General features: G+C 34.6%; 3 protein-coding genes across 3 annotated transcripts; all 3 read right to left on the bottom strand.

The window, feature by feature from the left end:
* Nucleotides 1-662: 662 nt before the first annotated feature.
* On the bottom strand, nucleotides 663-14,530 carry LOC104214331 (pentatricopeptide repeat-containing protein At2g20710, mitochondrial-like). Its single transcript, XM_009763982.1, has 2 exons — nucleotides 14,010-14,530; nucleotides 663-2,064 (listed from the first exon to the last, which is right to left on the bottom strand). The coding sequence occupies exons 1-2, from the start codon at nucleotides 14,316-14,318 to the stop codon at nucleotides 967-969; spliced, it is 1,407 nt and encodes a 468-aa protein (XP_009762284.1). The 5' UTR covers nucleotides 14,319-14,530; the 3' UTR covers nucleotides 663-966.
* Nucleotides 14,531-20,424: 5,894 nt separating this feature from the next.
* Nucleotides 20,425-21,384, bottom strand: LOC138870377 (uncharacterized). Its single transcript, XM_070148177.1, has 2 exons — nucleotides 21,040-21,384; nucleotides 20,425-20,859 (listed from the first exon to the last, which is right to left on the bottom strand). Exons 1-2 carry the CDS (start codon nucleotides 21,382-21,384, stop codon nucleotides 20,425-20,427), a joined length of 780 nt encoding a protein of 259 aa, XP_070004278.1.
* Nucleotides 21,385-27,056: 5,672 nt separating this feature from the next.
* On the bottom strand, nucleotides 27,057-27,575 carry LOC138870376 (pentatricopeptide repeat-containing protein At2g20710, mitochondrial-like). The gene has a single exon (XM_070148176.1). The coding sequence runs from the start codon at nucleotides 27,573-27,575 to the stop codon at nucleotides 27,057-27,059; it is 519 nt and encodes a 172-aa protein (XP_070004277.1).

Below are 27,575 nucleotides of genomic sequence, written 5' to 3'. Positions count from 1 at the left end.
AAAATAAAGTTAAAGCGACAAGCCTGCTTCATAATACTCTTCCATATTTGCTTTATTATAGCCTGAACAGATATGTGAACTTCAACTGTCACACAACTTTACTTCAAAATTAAATGCAAATGAAAAGAGAAACAATTTTACATATTTTTTTAAGGAAACTAGGCTTCTGTTTCTAACCTAAAGTTTTGCCTGGAAATGTTCTGGGCCATAGTAGTTTGATTGGTAGACCAAAGCTAATGGGAGCTGCTTCAGGTGTGCTTAATAAAAAGCACTTACATAAGTCTTCAGCTAATCAATATGTATTCCTACGCTGCAAAAGAGAGGACGGACGAAGAATTGAATCAGATATGTCCTGTTAGTAAAACACAGGAGCTGCTATTAATTTCATTATGAAGAAAATAATCTTGAGAGGACCTTACTATGCTGAAAATAGATCAAACCAAACATAAACCACCCCCTTGGATAGCTACCGAAAACAACATCAGAAATGTATTTTCCCAGTTTTATATAATCCTCTTTCCTCAACCTGTGTTGGAGAACACAAAAATTAAAAGAAAAATGCAAGAACAAATAATAAAACGATTAACTGTCATATTATCTACCTCATAAACACTTCACCCAGTGTTTTCCAGGGAACAAAATCTTAATTTAGAACAATCAGATTGAGGGAAATAATTTGTAAGATTATATTGATTGAAAGGTAATTTTGATGAATACAAGACGCACCTGTTTTATATACATCCACCTATATACATATGGTATTTGTCAAATGTGAACAATATGATATTTAAGAACTTAACAGTTCTAATATTCTAGTCTAACATCAAAACACAATTAATCCTCCATCCAGTACTCTAGAGATATTCCTACAACAACCATTATCCAGTCTCTCCAAGTTCTTCTTCCATTTAGTCAAGTTCTTCAGACCCACATTTTCCATTTCTATTGTAGTTCTCCAACCTTTTCCTACCCTGCTGAGAACATGCCTCGCTCCTTGAGCAATCTTTTAATCTCTTCTGCTCTTACAGTATCTCCATTCGACTGGAAGTAATCAATGCACGGAGCCCAACTGTGAATATTTGGTGTCCGCAGGGGCATACTTGCCAAGATCGCCTTCTTCAATGTTTCAACTGCCTTCTCCATCTGATTGTGTGAATAATATCCGAGTGCCAGACGATCCCATGTCCTATAGTTTGGCCTCTTCCCACTCTCCAAGAGTCTTTCTATAATAGATTCAGCCTTTTCTAAATGACCCTTTCTGCAGTAAACGGCTATGAGCAAATTTGGAATTCTAGCATCAAAATATACCTCTTTCACTTCCCACTCGGCAAATATCTTCTCTGCACCATCAATATCATCTAACTTTTCCAGTCCACTTATCATGGAAAGATAACTTGAACTGTAGACCTTACCTCTATTCTTTAATTTCTTCCATATACGATAGACATCATTCTTCTTGCCCATACTAGCGTAGAGGCATAGCATGCTTTCATTAGCAACCCTTGCATTTTTCCCCTTACCTAGGAGCTCACATTTTCTTAATACCTTTGAAGCCTTTTCTACATCTCCAGCTTTCATGTATCCATTGGCAGTGACTGCATAAGCATTCCAATCAATCAGCAAAGAATCCTCTTCCATCTTCATCAAAAGTTTCTCCATCTCCTTTACATCAGGAACAGATACATATGCATTTAAGCGGATAGTATAGGAGATTACATTACCAGCAATTCCCTTATCTTCCATCTCTTGCACTAACGACTGTAGTTTCTCAAGGTCTCCCATTTTAGCATATAGGTTCATCATAACATTGTAAGTCACTAAGTCAGTATTCCCCAGATCCCTCATCTTTTGCATTGTACCTTCTGCTTTCATCAATGATTTTGCATCAGCATAGCAGTTCAAAAGAGCGCCATATACATAAGAAGATCTCAGATTATCTGGAATGCTAGCGAAATACTCCTCTGCTGCTTCCAGACCATGAGCTTTTGATATCAAATCCAGTCGGACTGCCACATCTCCAGGTGTTATACGAAGATGCTTCGAGTTGTCAATCCATTCATAAATCTGACACAGAAATAAGAAGCAGAAAATGAATCTCTGACTCAACATAGAAACAAGGGGGGGAACAAAAAGTTTTGCTGGAACTTAGACCAACATGGCACTTAATTTTTGAAGTGAGTGCAGCCGTGGCTGAATCAACTCTAGTTGTTCAATCCTCAGTTGCATGCTTGAATTTTATTTTCCTTCTTAAAGTATTATTTTATGTTGCATAGTTTGCTTCAGATTTTTAAGAATATCTTTGCATTAGTGTCAATGAATTTCATTGCCAAGGCATTATTGAGTCAATGATCATGAAGTAAACACTCATTCCTCGTTTGGTACTAGTAATAAGGGATAATTAATCTAGGGATTAAATTTGGGATGAGTTTATCCCCGGACTAAAATTACAGTATAACTAATCCCGGAATTAGTTATCCCAGGATTGTAGTGTTATTTTTATCCCTATGGGAGGGTGGGGTAACAATCCCCGAATAACTAATCCCGAAATAATTAATCCTGGGATAACTTATTTCCCAACCAAATGACCCCTCAGTGTTTGGACTACTTTTAGTTCACTTCACAAGCAGATCTTAAATATTGGAGATCTTTTTCATCTTTTCAGCTGACTGCTGGGATAAATTTATGCCTAATAAGATAAAACTGTTATGTCAGAAATTTTACCCTTTTTCTAGTGTTAAATAATCAAAAGAATCATATCAGTGTAAAAAGCTAAGCCAATAAATTAAATACTAGTATTAGTACCCGCGCAGATGCGCGGACACTAATCATGTCAAATATTTAAGTTTTGGATTGTATGTATATAATTTTAACATTTACACTTTCTCAGTAAATATAGATAATCATTGGATATTAACTACATGAAAAAAAATTAACCATTTCTTCTATTTTTCTTTTTTGATACCATTCTTGTCGGTGTCATTGGATCCTAAAAATAGTCAGGAAGCAAAATAATAACTGATATTTATGGCAAAACAATTAAATGTTGAGACAATGTATGACTCTTTGGATAAGACTTAACTCTTTTACTGGTACTTGAACTCTTATTTGGTGCGTTGATATCTCTTAAAAAATATTTCTTTCTTAAAATTTCAGTTTCTAAAACATTATTTTTAAATAATAATTATTTTTATAATAATGTAATTGAAAATATTATTCTTAATTCAAAACTCATTTTAGTTGGCTATCTAAAAATATAAAAAATTCTTTAGCTAGTGAATTGTTTTTACTCCATTTTGATATCTGACATTAACCATATTAAATATCTGAGTTATTTGAATTATATGTAAATAACCTTAACATTTAAACCTTCTAAATAGTTATAGATAATCGTCGCATATTAATTAAGAAACACTACATGAAAAAAGACTAATATTTTCTCAATTCTCGTAGTGATAATTTTATTTTTGCACTATTCTCATAGGTATCATTGGAACCTAAAAATAGCCACAAAGTGAAATAATAACTCATATTTATGACAAAGCACAAAGGTTGACACAATATAAACGATTCTTTGATTAAGACGTGACTCTTATATTATGACTTGAACTCTTATTTGATATGATTTTATCTTTCAAAAAATATTTTTATTTTGAAATTTCGATTTCTAAAACTTTATATATATTATAATAATGATTATCTTTATAATGATGCAAGTGAAGATATTATCCTTAATTTAAAATTCAATTTAATCGGCTATCTAAAAATTTAAATGATTATTTGGCCGCATTTATTCAGTATGACTCCACTTTAAGTTTATCGATATCTCTAGCCCCAGAATTTGAATTTTTAATATCCTATATATACAAAAATTTTGTTCTTTGAATCATTAAATGTTTATTATAAAACATTGCATATATTGTCTTAAAATTGTCGAGTAATTTATTTTTCGACACCATACTTGGCTTAACCTCAATGCAAGCTACTCAAATTGCATCCAGTTCAAATTCGAATATCATATCAGTTTGTTATTAATAGTGATTTTTTAAAAACGACACATAATGTAAATTAAAAAAGGTATTCGAAGATATCCCTATCTTATAATCTATGTATTTGAGTTGAAAAAAATATATTTGAAATCGATGAGATTAACTTTCAAATTTTTTATACTCAACAAAGATGAAACATAATAAGAAATTTGTTGTCATCTTTTATTTCTTGTTTTTAGATCTTTCTAACATTTTTTTCAATATTTATTTTCTTTTATCTTATTTTTTATGTCATTATTTCTTTTGTTACAAAAAACTAATTTATTTTCACTATAAAAGGATGAGTTTTTAATAAAAATTGTCTACATATGAACTTTAATTATATTTTTAGTCTTTGGTTGAAATTATTTCATATTTTTCTTTTGGCTTTATCTAATCAGCCTAAATAGGTGCTCACCCGACCACTTAAATTAAAAAATTGAATGAAGTATAATTTATATATAATCCATATATAATATGTGTATAATCGTGTGTTGTCGGTGTATCATCTATTTATATTAACTATAAAAAGTAAACAATAAATATGGCCGGATATTATGTAAATATTCCATAAGATTTCGATTTTTTGAGTTTATCCATGATATAACTTCTATTATAATAATTTTAAAACTCTCTACTAATGTTCAAAAATATCTTATCTTTTTATTATCTTTGAATTAAAAAAAGTAAAGAGTTTTTTCGAAATAATTTGTTTACATTTAAAAAAAAATATTTCACGTCATACGAATTTTTGCTTTATATATACTCTTTGTTATACTTAAAAGTCGCTATAGAAACTATCAATTAAAAACCAATTTATCACTTGTTGAGTTTGACAAAAACAAAACCCTTTCACACAATCTAATGATTCAAAACTAATATTCTTCAACGAAAAAAATATTATACCCTTGCAATACTGGCTTGACTACAGCTAAATGAAGGGATTTCAGCTTATACCCTTCAATTCCTTGAATATGCTAAATTGAAATTAATGATAGCAATTGTATAGCCAAAGTTTTGTTATTTGCTTGATGTTCATTGATGCAAATTGACTCTTCAAACAAATATTCTTCAAGAAGAAAAAAGAAACAATTTTTTTTTAATATTGACTGATTTTGTGATGTTTCTTTCTCCAGCATGTATGTTTACTTTATTATATATGCAAGTAAACTTTTATTTGATTTTGTAAACTCTTTTTTGTTATTTAGATAAACATAGACGTGTACCCTATATATTACATTTATTTTAAAAGAATTTCGTTTTATTCAAATCTAGCTACGGTGTTTCAAAGAACTATACTTATAGGATTTTAAATGTGAAAGAGTTTTATAGTTATATGGAGTAGTTTTTTTTTTTTGCTAGAGGCGAAGTAGTATTTAAATAATTATAAAAAATAACAAAAGTTCCTAACATGATTACATATGATCATTAACTGAATTAAGTATGATAACATGATAAAAAAAAAAAAGATAAATTTTATTTTTAATTTAAATTCGAATTTTAGAACTTTATCTATAAATTTAAAATTATCTTTTAATTCAAATTCCGTATATAGAATAAAATTACCATATACTATTGACATGTATTAGCTTGCCACTTGGCTTAACCATAATGTCAATTATATATGGTAACTTTCTTGCTTTAATATATATATATATATAGGTTATCCTAAGAGTCGTCTCATAGAGTAAACTTGTGCAGCTCTTGTTTTATTATGTTGGTTTAGCTGTTTAGTTAAGACAAAAGTATGGTTCGTCTCAAAGATATCGTCACTCCAGGAGACAGGTGGCAGCAGGAGGTTGGTTGGTGTCTGTCTCTACACCAAGATCAGCTAAGGAACCTCCATGGGAAAAAGAATTAAAACAACCCAAGCAACCAAATACCAATCATTTTCTCCTTCGACACAAATTATTAGAGCTTTGAAAAGAAAAATAGCTCTAAAAACCAGATTAATATGGATTTCATAGTGTATGACAAGTTTAGGGATTCCTTTCACTAAATGAAATCAGTCTGATCCTTTCCTGCATAGAAGCTCCTTTTATTGTCTTTGGTATAACCCAGTGCCTTCCAAAAATATGTAATAATAAAAAACAGTGACTCACAAACCCTTTATGTAGTTTTTAAATACATTTTATTTTTAAAAAGTTAGAAGACTCGCCTATCCCTTTCCTAATTGCCGTAGAAAATGTTCGATCAATTGTATGAAATGCAAGTGTTGCTAAAAAGTAGTGCGAAGTAGAAAAATTCAGTTTCTACAGTAGTGAAAAATCTGCTCTCATGCACACTCCCCGAGGAGCCTGAGAACCTGGAATTTTGAGTTCATACAAACACCATCGGAGAGCCACTAGTGACGCGAGCCGACCCCTGCAGACAGCTCCGCCATCAGATCTCCTACGCGCCGCCACGCGCGGCCAAGCGCCGGCGAGCACTCCACCACGCGCCGGTGCGTGAGCCTACTCCGGGCAACTTTTCAACTTTTTTCTTCAGGACAGCCTCTTCAGCACCCTATTCCGACCCAACCCATCCTGGCAGTTCTAGATTCCGACCACTTTTACTTTTCTCCGGCGACGGGAACTTTTTTCTGGCCATTTTGTAATCATTTTTCATTCAGCTGCAAAACAAAATTCTCTCTTCTTCTTCTTCTCAAGTCTGCAGAATACCATTACGGCGAGCTTCTCAACGGAGCCAAACATCTCCTTCTTCGGAATCAGTATTCACCCACTGTGATTACTACCAAACACCCTCTATAATTTTCATAACCTGAGCAGTTGGTTAGTACAATATGGAAGATAGCAAGATATACTTCAACGCCGGATTCAAATCTTTCGACATCACCAGATGGAACTCCAACAAAAATATATGGTTTGAATGGGTGGAGAGAAGCCGCAACATGATGAGACGCTTATCCATGGGTAGAAAGACAATGGAATGGATTTGCTTTGTACTTAAAGAAACCTCGACAGATCAAAAGAATTTAGTGAAGAGATGGAAGTATAAGGAACAAATGACAGAACATTTCTGCACTAGGTGCACTAGGAAATTTAACGCTCATGGAAGATATATGAATATTCTGTCACTAAAGGGAGAAGGGAGGTCAGTTATTATAATCCCAGAGTTAGCTTTGAATGCAGGCTGGAAAGACATAGCAGCTAAGATAGAAAGATTCATCAGTCATGTCCCCAAGCTGAATACCACAGTACCACCCAGAAACACTATGGACAACTATCCTTATGTCAAAGCAGTTAAGGAGAGTAAATGGCAATCCAATACCCTTCGAGAGGCAAATGTCAGTACAAACAATAGAGATATCTCTGTTTTGGAACCTTCAGGAGCGGAGGACACAGGTTTACTAAAAAGATGCATTATTGGGTATTTTGGGAAAGAAATCACTGAGAGACCCACTTTAGCAGACATAAGGCGATGGGCTACTGCTTCATGGAATGGAACAAAGCATGTGGAGTCAACATGTATGACATGACTGGCAACGTGTTTCTATTTGAGTTTCCGAACAGATACATGGCTGAGCAGATTCTGCAAGGACATTGGAGATGGAAAAAGTTCAAGCTTCATCTGGAATGGTGGAACTACACTGCTGGATGCATTCCAAACTCTCAAATTGTGGAAACATGCTGGATTAGAGCCATGGGGATTCCTTTACATCTGTGGTCACAAAAGATCTTCAAAGAACTAGGAGATCTTTGTGGGAGATGGATAGCTACCGAAGAAGAAACTGATCTCAAAAATCACCTTAAGTGGGCTAGAATTCAAATTGTTGGTGATGGCAGAAAGATTCCTAATGAGATTGGGATTGAAAGAGAAGGGATCAAATTTTTCATCCCAATCTGGGCTGAAAAACAGGCAAGATTTGAGCTGAAGTCGTTGGAAAACACACATAGCTTTGGAGCAGAGAGAAACATGGGCGACCAAGTGGGATGCACCATATTGCAAAATAGTAATAAGGGAAAGGCACGGGTGCAACATACGCAAGGTCCAAGTTCGACAAATCTGAGCATTAATACGGCGAATAATGAGCTGAAATCATATGAGTCTGATTTGGCTGCACAAGTCATTTTTAATGATGTCGCGTGTGAGGCCACTGAAGAAATTAGGCCGACGCCTTATTTTGAGGAATTGGGGTGCACCTATTACTTAGAAAGTCAAAGAATCCAATCCAGGGGATCCAATTCCCATTGCAAACCTTGAAATAATACCACATGCAACACATATGAGTTGTGATCAGCCAGAAGGTGAAGCAGAGATAGGAATACTGGGACAGAAGGCAGGGGAGCATACCATAAACAAAAAGATGCGGGAAGATCAAGTTAAAAATGCATTGGACCATCAACAACAGCTAAAGCACTTCAACTGTATCCAAGATTGGGAAATCGAGGAGGTTACTCCTATATCAGTACAACAACACAATCAAGTAATGGATAAAGAGATGGATGCAACACTGTGGGTCCATCAAAATATGATCAAATTGGGGAAAATGTTTGGAGTAGATTTTCAAGGCCACGAAGAAGAAGCATTGGAGTTACTAATGCAAATTGACAGTTGCAGACAAGTTAGAAGAGTGGAGACAGAGATGGAGGTGAAGAAACAAAGGTTCAAAGGCTAACTGGATAAAAGGATTAACCTCGTTTGATGTCAAATTCAAGAGTGATGGAAAAAGGAGTAGGGGAAGAGATCTATCTATTATTGCAATATGAAGATCAATTTAATTTCATGGAATGTTAGGGGATTAAATGACAAGAAGAAAAGGGTGATCATAAAAAGTCAAGTGCTGAATTGGAAGCAGACATTATCTCTATGCAAGAGACAAAAGTGGAGGGGGATATCAATGAAATAGTCAATCAAATTTGGGGTGGGAGATGGGTGAGGTACGCATGTTTAGAAGCTAGCGGCACGAGAGGGGGGATTTTGTTACTATGGGATTGCAGAGTATGGAAAAGGGAAGTGTTACAGACTGGTGCATACACTTTGACATGCAAGTTCGAGGCTCTTTTACAAAATTTTCAATGTCATATAACAGGAGTGTATGCTCCAAATTGCAGAATAGAAAGAAGAACAGTATGGAGAGAAATTGGTGTAGTGAGGGGATTGATGGAAGGCCCTTGGGTAGTCTGTGGTGATTTTAACGTCACAAGGTACCCTTCTGAAAAACGGGAATGCTCGAGGAGGTCCATAGAGATGGTGGAATTCTCGGATTTTATAGAATACACGGAGTTGATAGATCTTCAACTCGAAGGAGGCTCCTATACTTGGTTCAAAGGGGATAATCATACAACCGCGTCTAGAATTGATAGATTTCTCATTTCAGAAGAATGGGATGAAAGCTTCAGAAATATCAAGCAAACTCTCCAACAAAGGCTGATTGTTGACCATTCACCAGTGGCTCTATGCTGTGGTGCCTGGGAACAAGCTAAATCATACTTTAAGTTTGAAAATTGGTGGTTGAACATGGAAGGTTTTGACGACAGAATTAGAAAATGGTGGACATCTTTTGAATTTTCAGGAAGACCAGACTATATTTTAGCTTGCAAATTAAAAGCTCTCAAAGGCAAGCTAAAAGAATGGAGCAGAAGTTGTAAAGGAAATCTGGGATTGCAAAAATCAAAATTGTTGAGTCAATTGGCAGGTTTTGAGGCAACACAATAATTAAGAGCTCTTAGAGAGGAGGAATCAGTGAGGAAGGTAGCTACCCTTATGGAGTTCGAAGATCATCTCAAGAACGAAGAAAGTGCATGGAGACAGAAATCAAGAGCTCTGTGGCTCAAAGAAGGGGATAGGAATACAAAGTTTTTCCATCGTACTGCCAATGCACACAAGAGAAACAACAATATTGATCAACTAATGATTCAAGATGAAGCAGTTGAGGAGCCAGACAGAATAAAGAATGTGATCATTGAATTCTACAAGGGGTTATACACAGAACCTGAAGAGTGGAGACCGACAGTCAATTTCGAAAACAGTCCAAAAATCTCTGAATCAGAGAAAGAGTCTTTACAGAGTAAATTTGAGGAACAAGAAGTCTTGAGTTGTCTGAAGATGTGTGCAACTGACATGGCCCCAGGTCCAGATGGATACACAATGGGTTTTTTCATTAAGTGCTGGGATATTTTGAAGCACGACATCATGGAGGCCTTCAACAACTTCCATTCCCAGGAGATGTTTGAGAAAAGCTTCAATGCAACATACATAGCCTTGATTCCAAAGAAGACAGGTGTGAAAGAATTGAGAGATTTCAGGCCAATCAATTTGATAGAGAGTTTCTACAAACTGCTCTTAAAAGTCTTGACTGAAAGACTTAAGATGGTGGTAGGAAAACTAGTAGATGCTCAACAAATGGCTTTCATCAGAGGAAAACAAATAATAGATGCAGTGTTGATTGCTAATGAAGCTGTGGATTCAAGAATCAAAAAGAAAGAACCCGGAATCCTATGCAAACTAGATATTGAGAAGGCTTATGATCATGTCAACTGGAGCTTTCTACTGAAATTGTTAGAACAAATGGGTTTTGGGCAGAAATGGATCAGTTGGATGAAATTTTGCATATCTACTGTTACATTCTTCATTCTCATAAATGGATCTCCTAAAGATTTCTTCCATGCACACAGAGGTCTAAGACAAGGTGATCCTTTATCTCTCTTTCTATTCATTATAGCCATGGAAGGACTGAACAACATGATTAAAACGGCCAAAGTCAATGGATAGGTTAAAGGTTTCGAGGTTCACAGGAATGGGGCAAACAGTCTAGAGATCACATCTTCAATATGCTGATGATACTCTAGTCTTCTGTGACGCTGAAGAGGAGCAACTTAGGTTTCTAAGGATCATCTTGGTCTTATTTGAGGGAATTTCGGGACTACACATCAACTGGAGAAAGAGCCATATTTATCCCATTAATGAAGTTAATAACATGGAGCAACTGATACAGATAATGGGAGGAGAAGTAGGGTCCCTACCAACGTGCAAGATCCAAATCCAAAGAGATCTGGAATTCAGTCATTGAAAAGTGTGAGAAGAAGCTGTCAAGATGGAAATCGCAATACCTATCAATGGGGGCAGGCTAGTTTTAATCAACTCAGTATTAGACTCACTTCCTACTTACATGATGTCTTTGTTCCCAATTCCTGCCGGAATCATACAGAGACTGGACAAACTCCAAAGATCCTTCCTTTGGCAAGGGAATAAGGAGAAAAAGGTCTTCCATTTAACTAAATGGAAGACCCTCACAATGGCCAAAAAACAAGGTGGTTTAGGAATAAGAAATTTGAAGAATCAAAGCAAGGCTCTTAGAATGAAATGGCTATGGAAATATTCTCAAGAACCTCAAACTTTATGGAGCAAAGTGATCAAAGCTAAGTACGGTGAGGAAAATAACTGGGTGTCAAACAAAGTAAGCACATTATATGGAGTTAGTGTGTGAAAATCCATCAGAAAACTTTGGCCTATAATGAAGATTCACTCTTCCATAAGAGTGAACAACGGAAGGAACACATCATTCTGGAATGATAATTGGTTGGGACATGGAAGTCTAAAGGAAAGATACCCCGATATGTTTGGTTTAGCACAAAACCAGCATAGGACAGTAGTTGATATGTGGAGTTATCAAGGATGGGAACTCACTCTTAGAAGACAGCTGAATGATTGGGAGATAACAAGATTAACTAACCTCTACAAAGAGCTGGAAGCATTTAAAGGATTACAGGAAGGGGTGGATTCACTTTGGTGGTAGAGGCACAACAGAGGGGTCTATCAGGTGAAGGATGCATATAAGATTTTGAATCAAAATGATCTTCACATAGTGCTTGGCCATGGAAGCATATATGGAAAACAAAGATTTCATATAAGGTAGCATGTTTCTCTTGGCTACTAGCAAAGGAGCTTGTATTAACCCAAGATAATCTCATAAAAAGAGGAATTTCTCTGTGTTTAAGATGTTTCCTATGTGGGGAAAACGCTGAGACTGTTAGCCATTTATTTCTACATTGCAAGATAACAGACCAACTATGGAAAATCTTTGTTAGTCTTAGGGGTATTTCATGGACAATGCCATGCAGGATTAATGAAGTTCTTTATAGTTGGGAAGAAGCTGGTGCTGAAGCAACTAACAGAGATAGATGGAGGACTATCCCGCCTTGTATCTGGTGGACAGTTTGGAGGGAAAGGAATGCTAGATGTTTTAAAGATACAAGCAACCCAGTACAGAAGATCAAACTCAATTGTATTCTTCTTTTTTGTTTTTGGTATAAACAGATTTACACAGAAGATACATTGACAATCGTAGACATACTAGGATCTTGCTAGGTTGCACACCAGCACATCTACTTACCACTTACTTGTAAATCTGGTTTTCAGTACAACCTATGTACTGATGTTATTAATATATACAAAAGTTATCAATTCAAAAAAAAAAGTTAGAAGACTCATGTCCTGATTGAAATAAAAATGACATGATTTGACCCTTTTACTCCAAACCCCTGAGAGACTAAAATATGCAAGTAGCGGTAGCAAACGTGCCGATTGGATCAAAACTCAAAATGATTCAAAATAAAGAACAGGTCATAACCAACCCGACCAAAGTATTTTTGGGTCAAATAACTGGTCATGACCCAATCCATCCAACGTGATCTAACCTCCCTTCCGTTATTTCTCTTCAAAAACTTATAGAAACCCCTGCAAATGAAATAACTTCTGTGAGTAGAGTAATTTATAGAGAGCTAACTTCCAAATCCCACGTTTTCTTTATGAACTTCCAATTCCCAAATTTCTCTATTCGCTTTTCAGTGGCCAAGATTCTGGAGAATCTCCATTATTGTAATACTTTTACAATATGTACGAAAATGTATTACAGGCATGCTAAAGATGCATTAGATTTAAATATTCTAAGACTTTAACTGTATATTGTTTTGACCCCCAAGCCGTTAATCTTAGTTCAGAGTTCAGACATGAGTATATTTAAGTAATATATGCTCCATTTATGTAACATGAAATTATAAGTTGATGAAGTTTTAATAACGAAATTTATATTTTGTCCTGGTGAATCTATTGATCTTTGTGCCAAATTGTTGAAGTCGCTTAGGAATCTTCCTCCTCTCATATAGAAATGATATGTATCCAAGAAAGCTAAAATATTACTTTCTCTTTTCGAAGTCATTTTATGTGGTTCGTGTTGCATTTTTTTACCCATTCAGTTACACTATTTAGACCTCTTTTGCTTGATGGATCATTTTGAGTTAAACCCATCCCATTCAGTCACAGATCAAGACAACGAAGGGATCATGACCCCACCCATTTTTAAGCTTGGGCGGGTTATTAAAAATCAGTTGATTCAAGTATTTCATGTTCTCACTATCCAATCTAAACAATTCAAAATTGAAACGTAGGAATAACATCAAGTAGCTTCTTGTAGCACCCGTATTTAAAGCATATATCCAGTTTTAAAAATTAATTAAAATTTAGCCAGCTTTGGCTACTTCAGACTGAACCTCTTGCTGTTGCTGCTTCTTAGCTCCGGTTCTGAAGTTGGGCTTTGCCAAAGCCTAATTTCATACTAGAAGGTCCGACGTTTGAAAAACCAAAGTTCAAATTCAGATATACGGGTCTAAAGTTGGGCTCGGACAAAGCCTAACTTCAAATCCCAGGTCTAAATTTGAAAGCTCAAACTTTAGGTCTGAGGTTAAGCTTTGGCAGAGTCCAATTCCATCCTCAGACCCGCATATGTGAAGTTGATTCTGAGGCGAGTAAACTTAAAAACTTTATAAATTTTAGTTATTCTTTAAATAGGGTCCTAAAACGGCTATTGTGCACTTTGCCCAAATTGAACGACCAAGAAAGTCCCTTAGGGCTCAGGGACATCAATACTCCCTACAGTTAGCTCTCGACCCGTTTCAAAATTAAACTGAATAAAGAACGCAATTCATTCTTATTAATAGAAACATACAAAATAAACAGCAATCCTGAGATAGAGGAGGGTGGAACCTGGAGAGCATGCTTGAAACGCCGATATGCCCTAAGCTGTTTGATAGCTTTTTTGAGGACTGCATACTCCACGGTCTTCCCTTCGCGAACCCATTGGTTAATAATTGGAGTCATGGACACAGTAGAGGGCGCATATGGTAACAACCTTTGGTACAGATCGTCCTTCTCCTTTTGAGCTGCTGAGGAAGAGGCTAGGGTTCCAGAATTGGTACCGTATGACGAAAATCGAAGAACCATAAGAGAAGTAGGGCTGCATTTCGACCATAATAATTTCAGACCAGTAATACTTTGCTGGAGATTCTTCACCATATTACAGGAGAATAGAGAGTGTAAATTTCTCACTGATTACTACTTTTCCGTGTATTTCAAGAGCGAGCAAATGAAAGGAAGACGGATTGGACCCAAACGAGATGGAATTTGCAGGTCGTATATGGAGAGCTGCTTCTTTCTCACATGCTGATTTTGCTCGTGAAGGTGCCAATGGTTGGATTCGATCAATTACATTTTCGAGTTAGAGCCCGTTTGGCTTAGCTAATTTACAGTATCACTTTTAAAAAGCAGTATAAAAGTGCCGAAATTAATAATAAGCAGTTAAAGAACTGGGTATACTAATAGTTTTGTTTTAAAAAGAAGTATTTTAGGGATAGAATAGTAAATATTTTGGTCAAACCTAAAGTGCTTATAAGCTGAAATTTGATAAGTTGGGGGAGACCAACTTATGGCTTTTGGCTTATACGCACTTTTAATTTTACCAAACGCGTAGATAAGCCAAAAAATATTTATAATCCAGTTTGACCAACTTATAAGCTTAGCCAAACACCCTCTTAATCTTATAGTACCTAATAATTGGACTTTTTGGGAGTGTCTTAATTATCTTGATTCTTTTTGGAATCAATATAAGTTTATTTTTTTCGTAAATTATTTTTAAAATGTCATGTAAGAGTTGTATTGCTATTAGATGTGTCAATTGTTATGTGTAAGAGTGTAAGACAATAACAAACTTTAATATAACATATAAAGTATACGATATACTTGTAGTGGACAAGGTAGATTTTAATTTACATTACAGTGGTTACAAGCAGTGAGGCGCATTAAAAATACCCGGAGGCGATGGTGGGGCGAAAGGCGTACGCCCAACAATCCGGAGCATAGAGGCGCATTTTTTTGTAGTGAGGCGTATGCCCGAGAGACTTCTTCAAATCAAAATAAAACTTGTTGAATAAGACCTTAATATAATACCCAAAATTCTTAAAAGTTAACTTGTAATTACTCAAAAGTTTTAAAAAGAAACTGATACATTAAATTTAAAAATCAAGACCTTTTTTTTATTGCTAGAAGCCTTAATTTATGATATTTCTCAATTTTTTATCTTGTGCTACTATCACCCAAAAGTAACGAACAATCACTTCTTCTTCTTCTTTTGCAAATACAAAGAAAACTTCAATCTCATCCATAGAAAAAAGTTCAAAAGTTCAAGTTGTAGGTTAGTCGTCCCATTTGTTCCTTCATGTAGAATTTTTTTTTATTTCCAACTCAAGAAAAGAACCTAGATAAAGTGAAAATATTTTTTGACACCTAATGTTGAATTATTCATTTTGTTCCCAAATGAGAGTTTATGTAATTATGCTGAACTTTTTTAAGCAACTTGTGCTTGTAAATAGCGTATAATGGATTGATTTAACTAATTTTTTATAGGGATAGAGCATAGCTACATATATATTTTACTTATTTATAGTTTTCTTCAATTCTTATGCAATTTTACCTACTTAAAAATATGTACTGTAATTATATTATTTTATGAAATATTAAAAATTAATTATTTATGGGGCTTATATATGCTCTGTGCCTCGGGGCTTATACCTCGCTGAGGCATATATAAAACAGCTCGACTTACGCTCACGCCTTTTAAAACACCGATTACAACAACGCAGGTTGTACACTTCCATACCAAAAATACATATTATTCTATTTTAGAGCAGTTAATGGTTGCTATATGAAAATTTGCAGTGTAAAAGACATAAATTATCATTTGTAACAAAAGTATAGACTTGACTTTTGACGCAAATATCACAAAGCTTCTGAAAATTGCGCAGGTTTGAGTGATGTGTATAGCCGTTGTCATCTGAATCCATCCCACGGTTCGAGGTCAAAATTTTTAATGCTTTGTTATTTTTAAGCATAACATATGTAATACTATATTTTATACATATAATTTATGCATTTTAGTTCATTATTTTTTTTTATGTCTTAGAAAAATAAAAACATGCCCCTATTATTCAGTATGATCATAAATTTATAACGAAATGTGTGATTTTACTAAGAAAACTAGAACAATCGATTCGGTAAGTTTTGCTTTGGTAGGTCAGTCGATTTTCAAAGAATTATTTGACATCTATACCTGAAGGTACAACATAACATCCAAAGAAACTAGAAAAAACAATGAGAGAATAGCAGAGAAATTCAAGCAGAGGCAAAAATCATTGAATAATTTTTTTTATCTGCTTAAATTGTGGTGAGCAAATTAAAGCATCTGATACACATATTGATGGGAAACAAAAAGTGTTTGATGGAATATGCAAAAGTTAGTCTAGATACTATCGTATAAAAAACTTGTACTAATAAAAGAACATGGGGATGGTTGCATAGAGCAATGTTTTGAAGATTTGCGTGAATCAAATGGAGAACGACAGTTAGACAGAGATGAGAGAAGAGAGGAAGAAAGAGCTTTGCTCTATATTTCTGAGATTAACAAAGAAAGACTACTGTTACATTGCCTAACTAACCGCCTATATACAAATCACCTTCTAACTAACTCACTAACTCACATGTGTACAAATATATATCCTATTTAACAAAATGTAATAACAAATATTCTACTCCTATTCTATTTCTACTAACTGATACTTACAGCTCATGTAATCCCCATTTCATCACTCCCCCTCAAGCTGGTAGGTGCAAAGACATTGAGCACTCCCAGCTTGTCAACTAGATACTCATGTTGTGGTCTTCCTAATCCCTTCGTTAGAATATCTGCCAGCTGCTCTTTTGAAGGAATATATTGAGTTTTCACCAGTCCCTCCTGTATCTTCTGTCTAATGAAATGACAGTCGATCTCTATATGCTTTGTTCTTTTGCGAAACACTGGATTTGCTGATATTTGCATTGCAGCTTTGCTGTCACTGTGCACACATACTGGTAGATCCACTTCTATTCCCAACTCCCTCAGTAATGTTGTTAGCCAGACCACTTCTGAAACTGCACTTGACATGCTTCTATATTCAGCTTCAGCTGAGCTTTTTGAAACTGTGTTTTGCTTTTTTGATTTCCATGAAACTGGTGATGCTCCAAGTTTGATCAAGTAACCTGATACTGACTTCCTAGTGTTAGGACATGAGGCCCAATCAGCATCACAGAAAACATTGATTTTACTTGAACTTTGACTGCTCAGCAGGATTCCCAATCCTGTTTCCCTTTTGATATACTTCACTACTCTTATGGCTGCATCCCAATGAGATTTCTTTGGCTGCTACATAAATTGGCTGAGGGTTTGTACTGAGAATGCAATATCTGGCATGTACATAGTCAAGTACAACAACTTCTCAATAAGCTTCTGATATTGGCCTACATCCTCCAACATTTGATCTTCTGTTGTGCCCATTAGCTTGTCCAATTCTAGAGCTGTCAGTTTGACATTTGTCTCTAATGGTGTCCAGGCTGGTTTTGCTCCACTTAGTCTCATGTCTGAAATTATTTCCAATGCATACTTTCTCTGATTGATCAAAATACCCTTGTTGGATCTGCTGAACTCCATGCCAAGAAAAAACTTTAGCTCTCCCAAATCCTTGATCTTAAAAGCCTGCTACAAGAAGGCTTTGGTAGCTTCAATCAACTTCAAATTTTTTGTTGTAACTAACATGTCATCAACATATATCAGTATTACCACTATATCTGCTCCTTTCTTCTTGATGAATAATGAATGATCTAAACAGCTTTGTTTGAACTCAGCTTGCACCAATGCCTCTATCAGCTTTAAGTTCCATTGTCTACTTGCCTGTTTTAGACCATACAGAGATTTTACAAGTCGACAAACCAATTTTGACTCCCCCTGACTTGTAAAACCCTGTGGTAGATGTATATAGACCTCATCATGTAAGTCTCCTTGCAAGAATGCATTGTAGACATCCAATTTTGGACTGGCCAATTATGCATAGACACCAAAGAAAGGACTGTCCTCACAGTGGTGATTTTCACTACAGGTGAGAAGGTCTCATTGTATTCAAGGCCCTCTCTCTGATTGTATCCTTTGGCTACCAACCTTGCCTTGAATCTCTCTACATCACCATTGGCCTTAAGCTTGACCTTGTAAACCCATTTACAACCTATAGTTATTTTTTTATAAGGCAGTGGGACCAACTCCCAAGTGTTGTTGGCCTGCAGAGCTTGAATTTTAGTATGCATAGTATCTACCCACCTTGGATCCTTAGAAGCTTCCTGAAAAGTTCTAGGCTCAACAACTGAGGAGAATATACCCAAGTATGCCTGATAAGAAGTAGAGAGATTAGCATATATGACATAATTGTAGATGGGGTATAAGGCAATGTTGTCTGCCTTCCTTGTGGTTACATAATCTGTCAACCAGACTGGTTTTTTAAGTTCCCTCTGTGATCTTCTGAGAGTGTTAGTAGGTATCTGTACTATATAAGGATTAGGGATCTCCAAGGTGATGGCCTATGAGTCTTGGACTTCAGTGACACTGTGTTGATTTGCATCATGCAACATGTTGTCCAAACCTCGTAATTCTTGTGTAGAACTGTCTGAATCCTGTAAATCCTCTACATGTTGTATAAGGTCTTTTACATTATCATCAGAGATATCCAGCTGTTTTGTTCCTGCTGCAGGGCCTTTTATGTTTTCACCTTCAAAATTACAAACATCATTAGCAGCATTAGGAATGCAAGGCATAATTTTGTCTCTAGCACCATCAACTGTATCCTGAAAAGGGAAATATGGACTCCTTAGACACCACATCCCTATTGATAAAGAACTTGTCCTTATCCAAGTCATACAGTATGTACCCTTTAGTGACATCAGAATATCCCATAAACACAACTCTGACGGCTTTACTAGCAAACTTGTTTGTTCTGGGTAGTGCACTTGCAAAACAAAGACATCCTAATGTTTTCAAGTGAGATATGAAGGGCTTCCTACCAAAGAACAATTCATATGGTGACTTACCGCTGAGTGCTTGTAATGGAAGCCTGTTAATAACATAAGTTGCAGCCAGAACACAATGGCCCCAAAACTTCATATGGATATGACCTTGAAATTTGAAAGCTCTTGCAACTTCAAGCAAGTGTCTATGTTTTCTCTCTGCCACACTATTTTGCTGTGGTGTGTAGCCACATATTCTCTGGTGAACTATCCCCATATATGTACATAAATCCTGCATAGCTGAGTTTACAAACTCTCTACCATTATCATTTCTAATTGTTTGTACTTCTCCATTAAATTGTGTCTGTATCAACTTAAGGAATGACTTAAAAACAATAATGACATCATTCTTAAATTACAGGAGAAAGATCTAGGTTATACAAGAGTAATCATCTACAACTATGAGAAAGAACTTATTTCCATCAAAGGTTGGAACACCACAAGGTTCCAATACATCTAACTGCAGTAATTGAAGGATTTTAGTAGTTCTAGTACTACTCAATGGAAAAGACTGTCTCACATGTCTGGCCATAGGACAAATATTACAATTATCTATTACACACTTGCAATCCTCCAATTTATATCCCAGAAGTTCTTTCAATGATCCTCCAGATGCATGTCCTAATCTTTTGTGCCATAGAGATATGTCCTCCTTAGCTGCCTGAACATTCAGCCCTTTGACTGTTGGTACATTGTTATAAGTGTTTAAGGAAGCTCTTGGTACTAGCAGATAGAGTCCATCTTTTTCCTTACCAATCCCCCTCACTTTCCCATTTGAGAGGTCCTGGAACAAGCAAAAGTCAGGATAGAAAGAGACAAAACAATGTAGGTCCCTTGTTATCTTTGATACTGAAAAAAGATTGTATACAATTTCTGGGACATACAATACATCTTGCATTTCCCCTGTTTCTGTGATTTTACAATTCCCAACATGTGATACAATTGTACACTCTCCATTAGGTAAATGGACTCTTTTGTCTCTAGTAGGACTAATATTCTTAATATTTATTAACATCCCTAAATCTGCTACCATATGATTTGTTGCCCCTGTATCAACTATCCAACTCCATTTTGACATCTTAGCCATAAAGGAATGAGCTGTACCTACCATGTTTTCCATCATATCTTTTTGAGTGTCTTTGCTGAGTAACTTCACAATCTGATCATACTGATCCGATGTAAGTTGTGGTGCTTTTTGCCAATTTTATTTCTTGATTGCTTCTGGTATCTCTCCTCTTCTTTCATCAACACCTGCAAGGTTAGGATTAAAATTTTCAACTTGGACATTATATGCAGTATTTGTGTTCCCTTTCTTCTTATTTTTGAAGTCTTGAGGATAACCAATTATCTTGTAGCATCCCTGTTTTGTGTGGCCTTTCATGTGACAAAAATCACATTGCACATTCCAGTTTCTCTTTTGCTTTTGATAGTTCTGATAATTTCCTCCTTTACCAGCTAGCATGGCAGCTAAGTCGACTCCTTCACCCACAGTAGAAGTATTAGTCACAGATCTTTGACTCTCCATTTCAATAAGCATTTCATATGCCTTATTGATGCTTGGTGTTGGGCTAGTCATAAGAATCTGACTACGAGCTTGTTCATAATTGTCGTTTAGACCCATTAGAAACTTCAGCACCTTCTGCTTTTCCATAAACTCAATGAAATTCTTCGATCTAGCACATCCACACGGAGGAGGAACCATGCTATCAAATTCATCCCACAGATTTTTGAGTTTAGAAAAATATACTGAGACACTGTCTGTTCCTTGACTTATTGTTGCTATGGCTTTTTACAATTGATAGACTCGCGATGTGTTTACCTTATCGAATCGCTCTTTCAGATCTTCCCACACTTTTCTTGCATCCCTCGCATACAGTATGCCAGTAATCAATTCTCTTGATACTGAGCTCATGATCCACCCTAGGACAATTGCATTGCACCTATCCCATTGATGGCCTAGTTCTGCATCAAAACTCCCCTTTTTCAGAGTACCGTCGATCAAACCTAGCTTGTTATTTCCTAATAGCCGGATCTCCATCGCACGACTCCATGTGGAGTAATTTTCAGAACCAATCAACTGAATCGAGATAATCGGAGCTCCGGTGGTGTCCGATGGGTGAAGAAAAAGAGGATGATTGTGGTTGAGATCTGTTTTTACCGCCATTCCTAACTCTTACTCTCAAGCTGTGATTTGAGGTTGCGATTACTATGGATTCACCAGGATCTTCAGATTTGAATTGCAGTCATGATCTGGAGCTCTGATACCATGATGATTTGCGTGAATCAAATGGAGAACGACAGTTAGACAGAGATGAGAGAAGAGAGGAAGAAATAGCTTTGCTCTGTATTTCTGAGATTAACAAAGAAAGGCTATTGTTACATTGCCTAACTAACCGCCTATATACACATCACTTTCTAACTAACTCACTAACTCACACGTGTACAAATATATATCCTATTTAACAAAATATAATAACAAATATTCTACTCCTATTCTATTTCTACTAACTGATATTTACAGCTTATGTAATCCCCATATCTCAAATGCCAAGAAACCTATTTATCCTTTTTCTCATTTATTTGTAATTTTCTCCTTATTATTTATATAAAACTCAATTCAATTTCTGTTTAAAAAATATGCTTCATTTTCTTCATAGATTTGACTAATTTGCGTTCCTTAGGAAAGATCAGAAAAGGAAAACGCTTCTTCAATGCAGTTTTGTGTTCTTAAAATAAGTTCACATCTTCTTGGGTATTGGCACTATATTCAAATCATTAATGCTTCTATTGCAAATTAAAATTGCATATGCAAGATTCTTCATGTATATGATGTTGAAAAAGATAAGTCAGATGCTTCTCATTAATCACTATCAAATATCTAAAGTGAGTGCTTTTTTACTTTCCTAAGCAGGATTTAAACTCGGAGTACACTTGTGATGTTAGTAGACAAATTTCCTAAGAGGTGTGCAGTAGAATGGAACTTTATTCTGCTTACAATCATTTGGGTTACATCTATATCAAGGCCTCAAGGGCTATATATGGACATACTAAAGAAGAACAACCCTAATGTATATATGGTAAAATTTTGTTCCATTTTTTTCCTTTTGCATTATTTTATGGGTGCAATATCTTTTTTTTTATTTAGTTTAAGCTGAAATTGGTGTTACTTAATGTTTCTCCGTAATCCTTAAAGCTGGTGGTACTGGAGGATTAATATATATGTATCTATATATAAATATAAAGCTTGGAATTAGCAAGGTGATGTGGCACCTTTATCTGCACAGCAATTATAATTATCTTTTTTCTCCTTTTTTGGCATTTTAACTGCCTTTCTCATTCAATTATTACTTTTAAAAAGTCTAAAATTCTGTACATTAAATAATGAACAACCATTATGTCTTTTACTGTGGAGTCCAAAACATTAACTCAAAGCCCAATAAAAGAGACGTTCGTTGGATCTCTTTTCTTCATTACACTATTTTCCCCCAAATAGAAGACGACAAACACAAGAAGCCAAATTGGAGCCACTGGTAGCAATCGGAGTTCGAAGAAATCAGCGGATACTTCATGACTTTGCAGGTATTTTTTTTCTTTTTGGTTTCTAGGTTGTCCTAACTGTTTTTACTCAATTTTGTTGTTATTTATTTTCGGAACAATTTGAGAGAATGCTATGACTACTATAAATATTGAAACTCACATAGAGCATTGTTGGCTGAAGTATTGTCAATCTTTATATTATTCCAAAAGAGGTCTTTTTGTAATTAGAACGATTTGTTGTTGTTATTGGACTTCTCATAATCTTTTCCTACGTTATAGTTTTGCATGAAATGTTGGTTTGATTTGTTCAATTTTTGGTCTATCTGTTGTGATTTGGTGCTATAGTGGGTTCCACATTGCTCTGTCCGATCTTGTTGGTGTTTCCACATTGTACTTTGGTTTTTATGGTTTGTTTTTATCTTTCCCCACTCCTACAAATATGGAGGAGCCGAAAAGGTTTGGTGGTGAGGACTAAAAAGAGCCCGAGAACTATAACTCAATTTATTAAGCTTGGGTTTCTTCTATCCTATATCGAAATTAATTATGTATCAAATCTTTTAGCTACTGTTATGGCACTAATACACTTGAATTTTCATGGTATAACTTGGGGGGTTTGTATTACATGTATCGTTCGTTTATTGTCTGCTGTTTTGAGGTACCTACATATGATTGACTTTCTTGATCTGTTCTTTTCTTTTTTTTCCTTTTTACATTAGGTTTTGGCGGATTATGAGTCCAAGCTGTTTCTCTTCTTCTTTCTTTCCATTTGGCTTTCGCCGTGTTTGTCTTGAGAATGGGATTTATGTTAAGAGAAAAAGATTGAAAGAAAAAATAGTTACCAAAAGGATGCTCCTTTTTTTTTTTAATTGATGAAGTAAGATGTTATCTTACTGACATCAAGAAGTTACTACGAGTACTTAAAGTGAGGTGTTAGTTTCAAAACAACATGTTCTATACTAACTCCAGTGAGTTTATTTGAACATATATAATAAGTTGTATGATTGATTATATGGACATGTTTGTGGAGATCAATATCGGCAACTGAAATAATTATTCAAGGAGTTTAAAGACTCAAAATTAGCTTTGACAAAGTTAATCCTTTAATTGTTTTGTAGCTATTTGATTGTAATGCTACATGCTTATTTATGCTCTACTCTGTTTTTGTTATGATTAGGAATATTGTCCTAATCCAATTAGAAAATATTTTTTCTTAAATGTAATCCTTTCTGCAATGCAGGTGGAGTAGATGTATCCATGTATAACAGTAATTTGGAATCACTTTGTAGATTAGAGTTAAAATAGCCGTTTTCCCATTTTATTTGATGTAAAACATTTGAATCATACTGCCAAAAGATATAAAAATGAAAAAGATATTTTATCTTTTGTTCTCATTTTTCCTTTTTGCTTTAGCAATCATTTTTCCACTGATATGCTATATTGCATGCATTCAAGATGGAATTTGAAAAGATTAAACCGATATATTTAATTGATTTGTAATGTTGTATTGTATCGATTCTTTTTCTATTCCTGACTGTTTCTTTTACCTAATTAATTTGAATAATATGTATTAATTTCTACAAACTTCTTATAAATATCGTTTACTCAATACAACTTCATGCGCTATACAATCATTTTTATATTGTTGATAAGAACTATAAAAGGATATTTGTTTCCTGTTTTTGTTTATTTCCTATTTTAGTTTGTTCATGCGTGTCTTTCTTCTTATGTATATATATATATATATATATATATATATATATATATATATATATATATATATATATGTTTTTTATTTATAGCTTTATATACTTGTTTTTTTAATTTTACCATTTCAAATAATTTTAAGATTATTAAAAAGACTCATAATATAGATGTTTGAACTAATTATATAAGCTCGGCTAATTCACTAGTGTATGTATAAAGGAGGGACAAAAAAGTGATGTGGCACCTCTTAAAGACTAAGATTACTATTTATCTATTTTCTTCTTTTTTGGATTCTTCTTCCAATTTTTTTGCTTTATCTTATTTATTAGAAGCTCAAAAGTCCTTATAGGAAAGAAAAAACTATCTTCATATTGAAGAAGCGTCCATTCGATGACATCTTAGAAAGAAGCAACGGTCACCTAAGAAGCATCCGTTCAAGCAACCCAACATTTTAACTTATTAATGGAGAAGAAAAGTCTTACTAGAAAAATTGGTAACGGAAATCAAATGGTAAGACGAATTGTGTATATCAAAAATGTTGTTGCTACTAAGTATTATTTTAATTTACCCCTTCAACTCCACATCAGTTATGATTTAATAATTGTAACTGTTATATACTTATAAATAACCACATTGAAATCTTTTTCTTCACCATTGCCTATTCTTTCATATCCACACCTCATAAATCCAAATTCTTGAAAAACTATTTTACTGATATATTTGGTATTTTGCTTTCGGGTCCCCGCTATAATAACAACAATGTAGTTTTTCGAAATGCATGGGCATGGTAAAATAGAATTGTCTGTTCAATTGGGATTCCAAATAAGGATTTGGTGAGTTTCTTTTTGGTTTCTCATTAAATTTTACTGTTTGCGAATGACCTATTCATTTTTATCTTATTATTTTCCTTGTGTAATCTCTCCTGTCGTTTATAGAAGATTTGATGGTGTTTTGAGATGGTAAAAGTAGATACTAAGAGAGAGAAGCAGACTTTTGGAAAATTTTTAAAAAAAATCCTTATGGTCTCTCTTCTGATCAATTTATAAAAGAATTGATGGTGTAAATAGATGGTACAAGTATTAGGAGCAAGAAGTGGATATTTTGTAATAAAAATTTGGATGAGAAGTTTCGGCAGGGGCGTTATGAAAAGAAAAAATCAAAGGCAAATAACAAACAAAAAGATTAAAAAGTCGTTATGGAAAGAGGTATAGGAAAAACTCTCATCATATCAACACCTCTTTACTTCCCTTTTCTCCTTTTTCTCATAAAACCCTTTTGCCAATTTTGTCATCTTCCATGGACTTGCCTTATATTTTATACAGTTTCAAAAGTTTTAAATTTTATTTAAAAAATAAATGAATGCGTGATTATGAAGAAAAAAATGGTAACCCATTTAAGAAAAGTTATATGATCAGTCACCTTTTAATATTCTCTTATCGATAGTCATCTTTTATTCTAACTAATCTTTCTTATGTTAGCCCGAACAAGCCTGTTGGATATTGCGTAAAAAAAGTTCTCTAAGTACGAAGCCCGGAGGCATGTTTGTTTATGCACATGCCAGAGTTAGAAAACATATTACAGTATATAATATGGTTTGGTAAAAGGTACCAGTATTAATTCTATTTTTGATGTTAAAGTTAAACGGATTAATGTAATCATATAAATGCTTATATCTTTAAAATATAGCTATCTTTTATCATATGGAATTTCTAGGCTGGATAAAAAGATTATAGATCATGCATATCAAATTCCTATGAATATTTATCGAGGTAAGTTGTTTATACTATATTTAACACTTTCGTTACGTAGTTGTTCTTTATATTTTAACATTAAATTTATCTCTCATTACATATGCAATTAAAGAATATGAAGTTTTCAGAGATGTGAAGTATACAAAAATCTCACAAATGCAGATTGAGTATTTGAAAAATGAGCAAGTACGATGGAGAACCCAACTATATAAAAGAGTTTAACTATATCATATGCATGTAAAGAATGGCTGCAGATATATTTGTATATGTACAAATAATATGGTATTGCATTTACATATTTTGAATTATGTTGTTTCAAATAAATGGTGTTAAATGCCATGAATTTTTACATGTCGCCCTTAACACAGAATGAAAAAAGTACAAATCTATTTGTTTTATATTTTTTTTATTTATTTATTTCACATATCTCTTTGTTTTTGGAATTCTTAAATAAACATATAAAATTATAATTGTAATATTTTGATCGGAGAAGATAAAATGAACAAAGAGTAACGTCTAATTCTTTTAATTATAAAAATTATTTAGTCATATTTTAATTTTGATTAACGACTGGGCGTAGCGCGGGTAAATTAACTAGTTTAAGAATAACATTGGTTGACGCAGTGGTGTTGAGTAAGAGTTAACAGGTTAAATTAATCTACACTTGAAGAGTTATTTTACTCGCCTTTGAAGCTGTTTCTGAACTCAATAAATATAAGCAAAAGCTAACATTCTAACACAAATAATCCTCCATCCAGTACCTTAGAGATGTTCCTACAATAGTCATGATCCGGTCTCCTCACGTTACGTTCTTCTGTTTTATCAAGTTCTTCAGACCCATGTTTTACACTTCTAATGCAGTTTTCAAACTTTTCATACTCTGCTGAGAAGAGGCAAGCAATCTTTTAATCTCTTGTTCTCTTTCAGCGTCTCCATTCGACTGCAAGTAATCAACACAGGAAGCCAAACTGTAAATGTGTGTCTTCAACCTTGGCTCACATGCCAAGATCACTTTCTTCAATGCTTCAACTGCCTTCTCCATCTGATCGTGTGAACAATATCCGACTGCCAGATGATCCCATGTTCTAAAGTTTGGCCTCTTCCCACTCTCCAAGAGTCTTTTTATGATCGATTCAGCCTTTTCCAAATCACCCTTTCTGCAGTAAATGGCTATGAGCAAATTTGGAATTCTAATGTCAAAATATATATGGTTCACTTCCCACTCGGCAAATATCTTCTCTGCACCATCAATATCATCTAACTTTTCCAGTCCACATATCATGGAAAGATAACTTGAACTGTTGACCTTACCTCTATTCTTTAATTTGTTCCATATACGATAGACATCATTTTTCTTTCCCAT

The sequence above is a fragment of the Nicotiana sylvestris genome, chromosome 6 (assembly GCF_000393655.2).
Source record: "Nicotiana sylvestris chromosome 6, ASM39365v2, whole genome shotgun sequence".
Taxonomy (NCBI): Eukaryota; Viridiplantae; Streptophyta; class Magnoliopsida; order Solanales; family Solanaceae; genus Nicotiana; species Nicotiana sylvestris.
The sequence above is the reverse complement of the archived record's forward strand: the minus strand, read 5'-3'. Positions and strand labels throughout refer to the sequence as shown.

Excerpts from the sequence above, each read along its gene's own strand:
- LOC104214331 (XM_009763982.1), bottom strand. The coding sequence starts at position 14,318 with ATGGTGAAGAATCTCCAGCAAAGTATTACTGGTCTGAAATTATTATGG. Across the intron at positions 2,065-14,009 it reads GTTTCAAGCATGCTCTCCAG|ATTTATGAATGGATTGACAA; the intron begins GTTCCACCCTCC and ends TTTCTGTGTCAG.
- LOC138870377 (XM_070148177.1), bottom strand. The coding sequence starts at position 21,384 with ATGGCGGTAAAAACAGATCTCAACCACAATCATCCTCTTTTTCTTCAC. Across the intron at positions 20,860-21,039 it reads TGAAAGAGCGATTCGATAAG|AAGGTGCTGAAGTTTCTAAT; the intron begins GTAAACACATCG and ends ATGGAAAAGCAG.
- LOC138870376 (XM_070148176.1), bottom strand. The coding sequence starts at position 27,575 with ATGGGAAAGAAAAATGATGTCTATCGTATATGGAACAAATTAAAGAAT.